The sequence below is a fragment of the Panicum hallii genome, chromosome 5, assembly GCF_002211085.1.
Source record: "Panicum hallii strain FIL2 chromosome 5, PHallii_v3.1, whole genome shotgun sequence".
NCBI classification, from domain to species: Eukaryota; Viridiplantae; Streptophyta; class Magnoliopsida; order Poales; family Poaceae; genus Panicum; species Panicum hallii.
The window spans coordinates 21870771-21883649 of NC_038046.1; the positions used below are offsets into that span (position 1 = coordinate 21870771).

Here is a 12879-nt window from a genome sequence, read left to right on the forward strand (position 1 = left end):
GTGTGCTTTAAGGTGCTGCGGCGCTAAAGAGATGTTACCGTAGTCTGACGATTCGGCGTCCGACGCGCGATGTTTCAGCTACAGATAAGATCCAGTCGTCTACTGGAGGCTGCAATTGTTTGTACTTGCAGTGATGTCCAGTAGGGGAGGTGCGGTGCCGCGAGTAGTGCCACCAACTGATCGATCCGTTGCCTCTGCAGATGCAACATTACGGACCTATCTACGTTTTGTTTCACTTATTATTGTATATAATAACGACTTGGATTGATATTAAGACATCGCTATTTTATTAACCTATACCAAGTTATTTTCATGGATCAATATCAAAAGATAATGATTTAGTCGAGATGTCTAATTATTTTAGCATGTCAAAAAAGAAAGAAAAAATGAGTCGTCCACTTGTTGGCTGGATAGAAGATTTAGGTTGTAGCAGCAGATCGAGATAAGCGCGGTTATAGAGGATACAAAACTATTTGCTCCGTCCTGAGATATAAAGTATTCTAAAATATAAAGTATTAATGGATTTAAAATTTATACTCAATATAAGGTATCATAGGGTGTTTCAAAAACTAATTATTTCCAGCCGGCTATGAAATCAACAAAATAACAACCAAACAAAGCATTAAATAAAGATACATGCGTTATTTTCTCATCTACTTAATCTGTTATAAAAATATAAAAAACCATATATTACAAATTATATATTTCAGGATGGAGATAGTAGCCTGTAAATTAAGTATACTCTTGCCGACCAGACGAGCGGGAGTCACTCCCACCAATCTAGCCCTTGACTAGAAATCCTAGTCCAGTTCCATTTAGACCCATGGTTGCTCTTATCTGGGTGCATGCAAAGTCGTAGGGGTTTAATTAGTCACAAGTTGCCTGAGTCTCGCAAGCATATATAGTAAGGTTTTAGAGTCCATATCACCACCGCTAGATTAACACTTTTATGTGAAGCGAAAATGAAAGTATTATCAAGCTAGTGGGAGTCTGTTGCGCATCTAACATGCGAGTGTGGTCCATGTGGCTGACGCAATCTCTATATACTACTAAAAAGCGCTTAGTGTCCACGTCTCACACGATGGCTCTGCCGGCAGAGCCACGGGCGGATCTCCCCCCTCCCCGTCGTTGCCTTCCGCCGCCGCCTCTCCTACGCTCCCACCGTCCCACCCCAACCGGCGAAAGAAAAATCGGTCGCGAGCTCGCAATCCAGCTCCTCCCCCGCCACCCTACGCACGACGCCGGCTCCTCCCGCGCGCTCGCGGCCTCGCCCCGCTCCGACATCCCTGCGGCGCCTCCCGCCTGTGGTCTCCCCGCCGACGTCCCCTACCTTCCCCTCTACTTCATTTGGCAAGTCCTCGCAGCCTCCCCGCCGGTGCAGAGCCGCCACCATGGAGCAGCTCCGAAGCCGGCCGGATTTTCCGGCCAAATCCGGCCCTCTCCGCCATTGGTGAGCACACCTTTGAGTTCCCCTCCCTCTCCTCTCCCTCCCTCACATGTAAACTGCTGTCCTGGGACGCTCGAGATCGGGGCCGATTGCTCGAGCTGCTCGCCGTACTTGCCATTGCGTCATCCCCGTCGCCCCGCACTGCCGCAGTCGCGTCTTCCAACCATCCCACCGCGCCGCCGCTGCGTCGTCGATCCACAGCCACGTCACCGCTGCAGCCCCACCACCCACCGCAGCACCACGCCGCCTCTGCGGCGTCGACCCCAGCGTCGCCACGGTGCCGCCGTCGTGCCGTCTCCATCCAGACGCCCTGCCGTTAGTCCGCTTGGTGACCAGGGCCTCATGTAGATGGGTCCAGGGGTTGCAGGCGTGCTGCCCCATTCAAGAGGGCACACGCCCATTAGCTATTCGACAGATGGCTTCAATCTCGTGGATAGATGCAGTGACAGTTCCTTGGTACGAAATGCACCTGCTAAGCACACTGCTCACCAGAAGTTCGATGGAATGCCTCACAGGACCATTGTTCGAGGGAAGATCAATTCAGCAAGGTACACACACTCCAGAACCATTGTTTTGTTTCTGTACCTCAAGAAGCATTTTGATGGACATCTCAGTACACTATTTAACTAAATCGTATATTGTTCAGCTTTCCTGATTAAGCATTGCTGGTATATGTCTAGGACAATGTGGCTGTCACTAGCAGAAATCTCCATGTGTTAACTGATTGTGTCACTTTGATTTTCTGAATGGAAAAATATTTTTTTGTTTTGCACTGAAAGATCTAAAACTATATATAAGGACTGCACCCAATTCATCGTACATCTGTTTTTTGATGTTCGCATTAGCCCTCAAAGGGTACTAATCAGTCATTTGTTTTCTTCAGAGGTGTCGGGGGCAGAGAACTCAGAGCAAATCAATTTTTCTGAATAAACTAAAGCAGAATTGCACTGTATATGGTATGCTCCTCTGTACTTGTTTCTGTGTTCCAGAGCTTCCCTCAACATCTAATAACCCTTTTGGTAATCAATGTCCATGCTTCATTAGTTTAGGTAAGCAATCTAGGTCTGAATTGCGTTGCCATCCTGCATTACTTTAGGATAATCCCTTCCTTAGTTTGATTGTTTGTCGTTTGAGTAGATCATCAAGCCTGAAAATCTACAGTGTTTCTGAGGACATCAAACTTGAGTTCTAGGTGCTGCCTGAAAATATTGCTGAGTTTATTATGCCATTTCAGTGCTTGGAGATGCATTTCTTCTTTGGCTAAATCACCCTGCTTCCCTATTAGTTTGTGATGATGATATGTGAAGAAATTTTTGAACCTTTCCCATTATAAGTGGTAACTGTTGACTTCTTTATTTGAGTGCGGAAGAACAGATGTACTTATATGTATGGGCAGGGCCAATAATTTTCTATATCCACATTGCCTTAGTTAATGTCAGTAGCATGTTTAGTTGTACAGGAGATACGCCTGGCATGTTAGTCTATTTCCTTGTCTAATCTCCTTCCTTGAATATTAGGATCTGTATCATTTTGGTTGTAACTGTATATGGCAAAATAATGCAAGCTAAAGCTATCACATATTTTGATTATTACTGCATCTGGACGTTCCGAGTATTTTGTAAGAGTATGTGAGTTGAGAATTTGCTATGGTACTATCTCAAACGGTCTCAACTAGATTATTTTATTTGCAGGTCATTCAATAGCAACCATTTGGCTGGACAGATACCGGATATTTTTCAGCACTCAACTTTGACTTGTCTAAACAATGTTATCCTAGACTACCATTAACTGATAATTTCAGAACTTGCTATGATAGTATCTAAAACTGTCTCAACTAGATTCTTATATTTCCATGTCCAAATATGAGTGATTGATTGTATGAGTTTTTACCATTTATTTAGTAGTTACATCCTTACAAGTTTTGTTTGTTAGCTGACTAGAGGGTTTTTTTTTAACATCAGTTTGCCATGTTTGAGATGAGAGATAGTGAGGTACCACATATATGCCTCCATGCTCTGATGGCCAATTGGAGAGGTAAGTTTTCAAAGTTTTTCTTATTTATTTCCACATTTAGGTGCCCAAGGGTTGGTGCAGAAGATTGAAGCTACAAGCATGCTACTACTGAGGATCATACCTCAGGTGTCATAAAATATTGTGTTAGTCGCTTGAATTTATTGGTTGAAAAATCGGATGCTAGGCAACAGAATTGCTCAATAGTCATTTTTTTATTGACGATTATTTGTACTTCTATTTAATGTATAGTGCATTCCTCCATTGCTACCTGTGGTTAAAAATATTTCATATGATAAAGATCGATGCTTATAGATGAATTTTTTTTACTCGTATCAACGCATGGGTATATAACTAGTGTCTCTTGAAAGAAGGATCAAATGTCCAATAAAGATCTTGTGAACTGGTTTATACATTATTTATTATATATTTTTTAAAATTTTGTTCTTACCAAACTATATTTTAAATATCCACCTCAAATTTCGTTCAGAAAATTACTTGTAAATATGTGGGCGTTATTTTAGAAAACTTTCCGACATCAAACACAATTTAACGTGAATATCTTTCTTTGTCAGAAAAGAATTAAATTAGAATATATAATTTTTTAACACCAGTTTCCATATAGTTAAATTAGAATTAAAAATTCCAGAAATGGCAACTAAATTCAATTGATTGTACATCAAACAATTTCTCTATTCGTGAATATGTAATTATACTGTCTTTGCAAATATGTTGTAGTTGTTCTAAAATTCTAATATGAGAATTGTCATCGCTATATATTTCTCTCACCAATCCTTGAAAAATCATATAGATGGAAGGCTTTTATCTCAGCAGGAGCGTTGGCAGGAGGCGTTCGCAGGCCTGCTCCGGCTTAACGCTGCACACTTGTCATGACTGCCGCGACTTGCTCTCGTGGCACTCATCGCAGGCCCAAGTCACTTCGGGCGTTCGGGCTAACCCGAACTTTCGGGTCGGGTTATTCGGGCTTTTGAAAGTTTGGGCTTTCAGAACCTAAGCCCGAAATGAGCCTGCACAGACTACTACCCGAAAATTCGGGTACCCAAAAACTTCGGGTTTGGGTTCGGGTAGCCCGTACTACCCGAACTATTCAAATATGAACCAAAATTACAGCAGCATTTGAACAGCAAATCTGAACAAAAACATCAACATTATGGGTAGTTTGGACATGAACTTAATAGAATATCACCCTCACAGAATGTGGGCTGGGCCGTGGAGCGGTGGAGTCGCGACTCGCGAGATGTGATGGAAAGAAAAAAAACTATGGGCTAAACGGGTAGTTCGGGTACCGCGACCCTAAACCCGAAAAGCTCGAAATTAGTTCGGGTTTTGACAATTGCAACATGAGAAACATGTTCGGGTATCGGGTAATGGGCTGAATGGGTTCGGGCTCGGGTTTTTCGGATTTTGGTCTTCGGGCTCGGGTTTTATGGCATGAGTCATCCTCATCTCCACCCCAAGCTCCAATTCTGCCGACCGCTGCTCCACCGCCATGCGCCGGCGCAGCCCATCAGTGAGCACCACGTCGGCGTGCGACAGCGGCACGTTGAGCTCCACCGACAACCACTCGCTACTGGAAAACATCCCATCAACACCGGTTGAAAAGACATTCAGTAACGGTTTTCCAACCGGTATTACAGCATCGAAACTTTTTAGTCTCGGATAAAATACTCGGTACTAAAATCCCTTTTCAGTACCGTTTCACCCGGTATCGAAGTAATTTTATTAAAGAAGTATACTAAACTGGGGAAGAGATCCGCACACGCGCATATCACAAGTCGCGCGAAATACACGAGCATGCGGCAACCGGAACTCAAACTCGATATCTCTTGTCTTGCGCGTACATTTTTTACCATTTCACCTACATAGCGGTTGTGACTGGGAGAGAGATATTGTAACATGTGGAAGGCCCTTTGATACCTGGATGGTAAGATCTACGTACCGGGTGGTAATACCTCCGGCCACATTAGTACTAGGTGGTAGGTATAGTCCATAACGATACTTTTAAGGTGAACTAATAGTTTTTTTTTAAAGTACCAGGTACCGGTACTTATAGACCAATAGCTCTTTTTCACTGGTGACTTGTCGACGCAAAAATCTGGCATCTCGGCTCATCCGACGACCACGGTGCCGCTATAGAACACCGTGACCGTGACTTCCTGCAAGCCGTGAAGCACTGGTGGTTGTCGACAAGGAGTGTGAGGTCGGGCTGCTCCTCGTCGGGTGGAGGCCGTGGTCGTCGTCGCTCACCCTGACGGAGAAACTGGGATCATGGCGCACGGGGAGCGTCATCATAAGAGCTATGAGCGGACCACCGATGCACAAGGAAACAAGGCACGGAGGAGCGTCATGCGCATGTTTCGTTCCCTAACGTGCCCGTCGCCATGGCGCTTGATCTAGTTGCGGACCAGCACAAGATCGACAATCGCGACGAATCAATGCAAGAATTAAAAGCTATCAAGGATGATATGATGGCAGAAATAAAAAGGGATATCTGTTCTTGTATTCGGTTTGGAAACGGAGGGAGTTACGTACACTTCTAATCCATAACGTATTGGTTACCTGCCTCTGCCTATGTGTATAACATAACAAAACACAACAGAAAAACAAGGACCAATTCAAGATCGACATCCCCACCATGCATGGATGATGATGAACCTCTCCTCCCCCGTTCCCGTGTCGATGGCAGGCACTTGCCAAACAGCGCCTGGGACAACTGCCAATCGCTTATGATATTCATCTTGACCATAGCCACGACAACTTAATTTGTTTGGTTACATCCTCTTACTCTAGTTTTCGTTGGGAGGATGCCACGGCGCCGCCGGCCTTCAACGTGACGCTCCACGCTACGAGCACCTTCGACCGCAGATTCTGCAGCACCGGAGGAGGCGGGACCGTGCAGGCGGCGTTCTTCGTCCACATGACCTGTTGAAAGAAATTTGAGCCTGTAAGATTTTGGCGATGATGCAAATCATCATATGACACCATGATTGAATAGAATGAAGAGTTCACGCTTGGACAACTCACAAATTAAAAATTTCGTTAGAGTGACGCATTATGGCAAAAACTTTTCAAGCACGGATGAAGATTCAAATATCTCATGTTTGGCAGCGTACCTACAATCTACAACGAACAGAGGAACATTGCTATTCCCAAACAAATGGCCATTTTGCTCAGCTTTATATATTATAGTATACTGGTACGAAAAGGTATTAAAAAAGGACTCTGCGGAAGTTAGCCAAGCATGCTGCTATATGTGGCACTCAGCTATTGATTGATATAATCTGAACAGGAAATGAAAGAAAAAATATATCTGCAGATTGTTATAAAATTTAGCCAGAGTCCATGCATGTAATATGCCCGAATGTTAATTAACTTGCAAATATACCCGTGCGTTGCTACGGATTATGAAGGATAGATATCTGGCTCGATTATTGTTGTTTAATCTGTAGCTTAAAATATAAAGGCACAATTTTTACTGATTCCTTAATTGATCCGTTATGTTTGAGGTTGACTTAATTATATAAGAGGCTTTGATCTTATTATGTTTTTTGATTTTGTGTCAAAAGGGATTATTCTTAATGGCCCAAATCAACAATTAATTTCACAATTGATCTTCAAATTCACTAATTAAAATTTTCCCATTGGTTCAAAGTTAATAAAGAAAATAACTTGATTTCCAGTGGAGGTTGGCATCATTATTGAGCAACTATCTCTATAAAAAGGTGCCTTAAGGATGAATGTGCAATATTGAGACTATGTTTTGGCAACAACTAACTGTCCAAAGCCTACTAATTTTTGTCATACAACTTTCCCTTGCAAATCTAACCTTGTCCCATTCAGCCAATCCCCACCAATCACCCACTTCTGTAGACGGCAGGTGGCTGCAAATTAAACCCGCAACTCAGGCTGCAGCACCTGTGCATGTGCAAGACAAAGGAGGAGCACGAGAGGTGCAAGAGAGGCCAGCACTTGTTTAAATTTGTTTCGATTTGATGCATATCGTAGCTTGATGGCTTCTTTACTCTTGTAAATTCTTGTAGTAGACGCTCCCGTGCTTAACAGTCAGATTTATGTATATTTTAAAGAGCTAATAATAATTATTATAATCTGTTAATTTAAATTGATTAATAATTCATGTAAACAAACGAAAATTACTATGCATTCTGCTTCTGCCAGGTGCTCAGCCTGTATGGTCGCACCGCGACACGAATCCTGGTCTCACGTTTGAAGCTCCTCGGTGCGCACGCCAAGAGTTTCATGGTGGCGGAGACATTCATGTCCACCTCGATCGAGTCCCATGACTTCTAGCTATCGGCTACTCAAGGAAAAGTAGGGTGGTAGGATCTATCGGGCACGCGCACGACCGATGGACTGAAAACTGGATGAGATCTGCGGAGAAGTCGAGTCGGACGGCATGTCAGTGCATGGCAGGGTGATAAATAACTTCAAACTTTAGAATCAACATAGTAATATGGACGTGTAGGGTGGGTAGGGTCAGCTAGTACGACGGATCTAAGGAATCAATTCTTACTTTAAAATAGGTAAAAATAAAGATAGCACACTGTGACACCCTAAGTGTTAAATATAGCAAACCAATAGGAAGAATATTTTGTATGTTTTGAATGGTGTGAAATTTAAGTAAAGTTATGAGAATAAGGGTATTTATGTAATTTTACAAAAGTACAAGTCCTTTTATGCAAATTATTTGAAGTGCAAAAGTAACTTCCCAAGTTTACTAGGGGTCAAAGTATAAGAATGCAAGTCATCATGACATTACATGAAAACTTGCAATTATGTCCAAAACTACATAAAATTTACCTTAATAAGAATAAAACTTTAGTAAGTTTGATTTTAGTTCAAAATTTTAAAATAAAGTTTTGTACTTTGGGTTTTTGAACTTGAACCATAAAGCAATGTTGTAGGGTTTGAAAAATTCTACAACTTCTATTTTGGTCATTTTCTCATTAGGGTTTTGGATCAGTGGGAAATCTTGCTTTACTGTGAGGTCCCTGGGCTGTATTTTGCAACTAAGTCCCTAGAGACCCCCCTCTCTTCTTCTTCCTCTGGCGCCTCTGCTCTGCTCTGGTTCCCCCTCTACCGCCGATTGTCAGCGCCGCCCACCGCCGCTCTAGCCCCTTGCCGGCGCCACCTCCTGCTCGGGCGGCCTCCACGCGTCGCCCTTCCCCTTCCCCAGCCCTGCTCCCCTCCCCTGCTGTCCTCTTCCGCGAGCGCCACGGCCACCCGAGCTGCTGCCGGCCGCCACCTCGCCGCCGCCGTGTCCCGCGCTCGTGCCTGCTTTTCTTCCCTCCCTCTTCTGCCCAGCAGTACCAGCAGACAACACTTAACCCATTTCCATCCCTTTTTCCTTGCTGTGCACACCCCGAGCCCCGAACACCGCCGCCGCCCCCTTCCTCCACTCCGGCAACCCACTGGCCGTCGTGGGTAGCCCACCACAGCCCTCCCCGCACCACGACAACCCCTCAGCTAGCTTCCTTTCAACCCCGTGAAGCTCTACGACCCCTCAATCGGTCCCCTAGTGCACCACACCGGCTTCCCGACGCTCGCCGGCGTTTTCCTCCGCCGCCCTCGTCACTGCCTCCGCCGGTCGCCCCCATCCCGTGGCTTTTATTTCCAATTGGATGCATTAGTGCATCACCCATGACTCACTAAAGCTCACGCGCAGGTCCTTCACCGACGTTGGTCGCCGGAGCATCGCCGTCGCCATCGACCCCTCCGCCGCCGCTTCGGGCTCCCATCGAGATCCTCCTTCCCGGCCATCCCTACCCTCGACAAGTGGTCCAATCGAACCGCCGTGAGCTCTTGGAACTTCTCCTCCCCTCGTTCCTCGCCGCCGGTGGCCCTTTCCGCCGGAACACGGCCGCCTTCCCTCTGTTCCTCTTCCTCCTCCGGCCAAGGGCCTATTTGGAATGATTTGAAAAGTTCCAAGGGTATCCCTGCAAAATTACAGAGCCCCCCAATTCAAAAGCTGTGAACTTCAAAAATATGTAAAAAAATTGTAGAAAATTCAGAAAAATGTCAAACCAGTTTGAATCCTTGTGTTAAATACTATAACTTTTGTATTATGATCATAAGATGATTATGTGTATTTTGTGTATCTTCGGTTTCTTAAGTCTTTCTTTTTGCTGTTGGCACTACAGGGTTGCTATTCCTCTTTTGTGGTGGTGTTTAATCACATGACCATGATGCCGTGTCGGAACCTAAGGCCTCATGTGCGCTGCAGTCACATGATTGAGCCATTAGGGGCGCATTGGTGACTAGGTATATGTGACGTAACCCCACTACAATCGCTTCTTATGCAACCTTACTAGTGTCCTAACTTCTGATCTTCATCCAAGGATATAGAGCTACCCAGGTGTTAGTTACGAGAAAACGGTTGCAGGGTGCGAGTCGTATGCATCATCAACTCATGATAGTATGCATCATACTTCTTGTATTTCATATATGCATACATTGCAAGTATCATCATCCTTGCATCATGGTGTATGCATCATTTGGTCAGCATCATGGTAATGCATTGTGTCATATGCACCATTTCGATTATGCATAGAATCCTCCATCCTCATATTGCACCATCATTGCAAACATACATCTCAAACAGTGCAACACGTTCATGGTTGGAGTATTTTGTCATTATTCCTTGATTGCATCGATATAAATAGGCATGTTTTGCAATCAACCTCATTTAAATTATTCAGATAATAAACTCTGAGCAAGAATATTTCAAACATCACTTTGTCAATCTCTTATACTATCCTTACTGATTATCCATGAGTTTTGTGATGAATGTCACTGACATTTATCGTCCTCATGATGTGATCTTAGCTCTATGAGAATTTGATCACCTTTCTCTCTCTTATCTTGCCATACTCATCCATGTACAATCGATCTATGCTCTCGTCATACTTATCTCGTCATACTCCAACGACTTTTATCATCAACATTAATCCTCTCTGGTGTGATTGCTTTCTTGCCACTTTTGATGGGTGATTTGCTTCTCTTCCCTTAAGAGTCTTTCGTCCGAATCTCGGGACGAGATTCTTTTTAGGGGGGAAGGCTGTGACAGTTCGTGTACTTGTAATGCTAGGCAAATATTTTGTTAGTGTGAAATATGTGTTTGTTTGTATATGTGAAACATTTGAAAATTTAAAGTGCAAGTGAAAAAGGGGTATTTTTGTAATTACAGAAGAATCTAGGGTTGTTTTCGTAAAATGTATTTGGATTAGGGTAATTTCGAAATAAGTGAAACGTGGTTTTGGTAAACATGTTTTTCTTATATTATTCCTTGTAAAAAAAATGTATGTTTATTTGAAAGTTGTATTTGAAATGTGTGTGTTGAAGTGTGTAAAAATTTTGGGTAAAATGGTAAAAATAAGGGTGTTTACGTAATTTTATAAAAGTACAAGTCCTTTTATGCAAGTTTCTGATTTACAAAAGTAACTTTCAAAATTACTCAGGACTACAGTATAAAAGTGCAAGTCATCATGACATTGTCTATCCACTCATTACGACGAGTCGATCCCATCATTATGACGTGTCATAAATTCTTGCATTTAGGTCCTGAATATTTTAAAATTACACTTTTAGGACAAAAGCAATTCAAATCCGACTTTTATTCAAAAATTCACGTGTAAAAATATAAGTTTTGAGTTTTTGAACTTGAGCCCTAAAGCAATGTTGTAGAGTTTGAAAAACTCTCCAACTTTCGTTTTGGGCATTTCTTCATTCGGGTTTTAGATTGATGGGAAATTTTACTTTACAAACAAGTCCCTGCAGTTTTCTGAAATTGCGTTTAGGCCCTTGGGGAAAGTCCATCTGTTCTTCTTCTCTTCTCTTCCTTATCCTGACGCTTCCCTTTCGTTTCTAATCTTCACTGGCAGCACTTCTCTGCTCCATCCCTATCTCTCCTCTCTCTCCTCCTCCACCGGTTCGGCACTGGAAGTGAGCGCGAGCAGCTCAGGTCCGGCGCTAGCTCGGCTGGCGCGGACGGCTCGCGGGCGAAGCGCTAGCGGGGCGGCGCCCAGGCGCCGGCTCGGCGCAGGCGCAAGCGGCGGCTCGGCCCAAGCGCGGAGGAGCGGAGGCGCTGCGCGGTAGGCGGGCCCAGGAGCAGGCGCGCGCGGGAGGTACGGCGCTGGCGGCTGCGGCAGCAGGCACGTGAGGGCGACTCGACTGGGCCCAGGCACGGGGCGCAGGCGTGAGCGCGCGCGGCAGCGCGCAGCTCGAGCGGCTCTGGGCGACGCGCGCTGGCGTGGCGCGCACGCAGCCGCGAGAGCAGGCGGCTCCAGGCGAGCGGCGGCAGCTCGGCAGGCGTTGGGTAGGCCGCGGCAGGCGCAGGCACAGGGAGCGGCGGGCCCGAAGCAGATGTCGCGCAGGTGGACCGATCGGCTGCAGCAGGCAGCGGGTGTGAGGGCCAGCGGGCGGCAGCGCCGGAGGGCGCGCGGCGCGAGCAGGCGTGCGCGCGGGCGGAGCGCAGGAGTGGCGCGGGTGGCTGCGGCGTAGCGCGAGCGTTGGGCGGCTGGCGGAGCAGAGCGGATGTGGCTTGGCCGGCGCAGGGCTGTGCAGCACGGCCCTAGGCGGCCGGAGCGTGGGCGCGCGGCTCGGGAGGCATGGAGCAAACGCGCGTGCGGAAGCGAGCTGGCGTGGCGGCTCGTGCGCGGGGCAAGCGGCGTGAACGGGCGCCGAGCTGGCGGCGTGAGCAGGCACTAGAACGGAGAGCGCGGGAGGAGTTGCGGCACGCGGGCGGCGCAGGACGCGGCAGTGAAGGGCTTCTACGCGAATCGGTGCGGGCACCCGGGGTCAAACGATGGTGACGTCCTGGGTTTACTCCCCCGCGACCTCCTGTGCAGACGAGCAACTACGGCACGCACGCGATTCGGGCGTGCGTGGAAGTGACGTGGCAAGACCGGAGTAAGCGCGGATCCGGCAACCGAAGAAGAAGAAGGAGTAACTGTGCAGGGCAACGACGTGCCGAGCAACGGCACGCGCAGGAGGAGTACGGTGGAAAGCTGTTGCGCGAGATGCAGGAACGCGATGACCATATCGAGAACACAGCTCAGGTGCTCGACGAAATGCCGATACGCGTGATGCTGGAGAACGCGAGGGTCGTGCTGTTGGGCGAAGCGTCAAAGGTGCAAGACGCCATCGGGCGGATATTGAGACAGTGTGCAGATGCGACGCGACAAGGCTGAGGCGACGCCAGTCCAACAGATGAGGAGGAAGAGGAGCAGCAGCACGAGGTGGTCGAGGCGGAAACAGCAGCGCGGATTTGATAGCAGCTGGTCCGCAAACAGCATGGCGTCTAGGGTTTCCTTCTAGGGTTTGACCACATCGAGTGCTTAGCGTAGGGTGGTGGAGGCCACAGATAGTGATGCAGCTACGAGTTT

At 46.4% G+C, this 12879-nt stretch overlaps 1 protein-coding gene across 2 annotated transcripts; it reads left to right on the forward strand.

Annotated features, from left to right (window-relative positions):
• Nucleotides 1–1073: 1073 nt before the first annotated feature.
• On the forward strand, nt 1074–3721 carry LOC112894132. 2 transcript variants are annotated; one of them, XM_025961748.1, is made up of 4 exons: nt 1074–1450; nt 1963–1995; nt 2331–2403; nt 3139–3721. In XM_025961748.1, exons 1-4 carry the CDS (start codon nt 1082–1084, stop codon nt 3198–3200), a joined length of 537 nt encoding a protein of 178 aa, XP_025817533.1. In that variant the 5' UTR covers nt 1074–1081; the 3' UTR covers nt 3201–3721. The 2 variants fall into 2 exon arrangements, with proteins under 2 accessions (XP_025817533.1, XP_025817534.1); XM_025961749.1 differs by having other exon boundaries at nt 3409–3721.
• Nucleotides 3722–12879: the final 9158 nt, after the last annotated feature.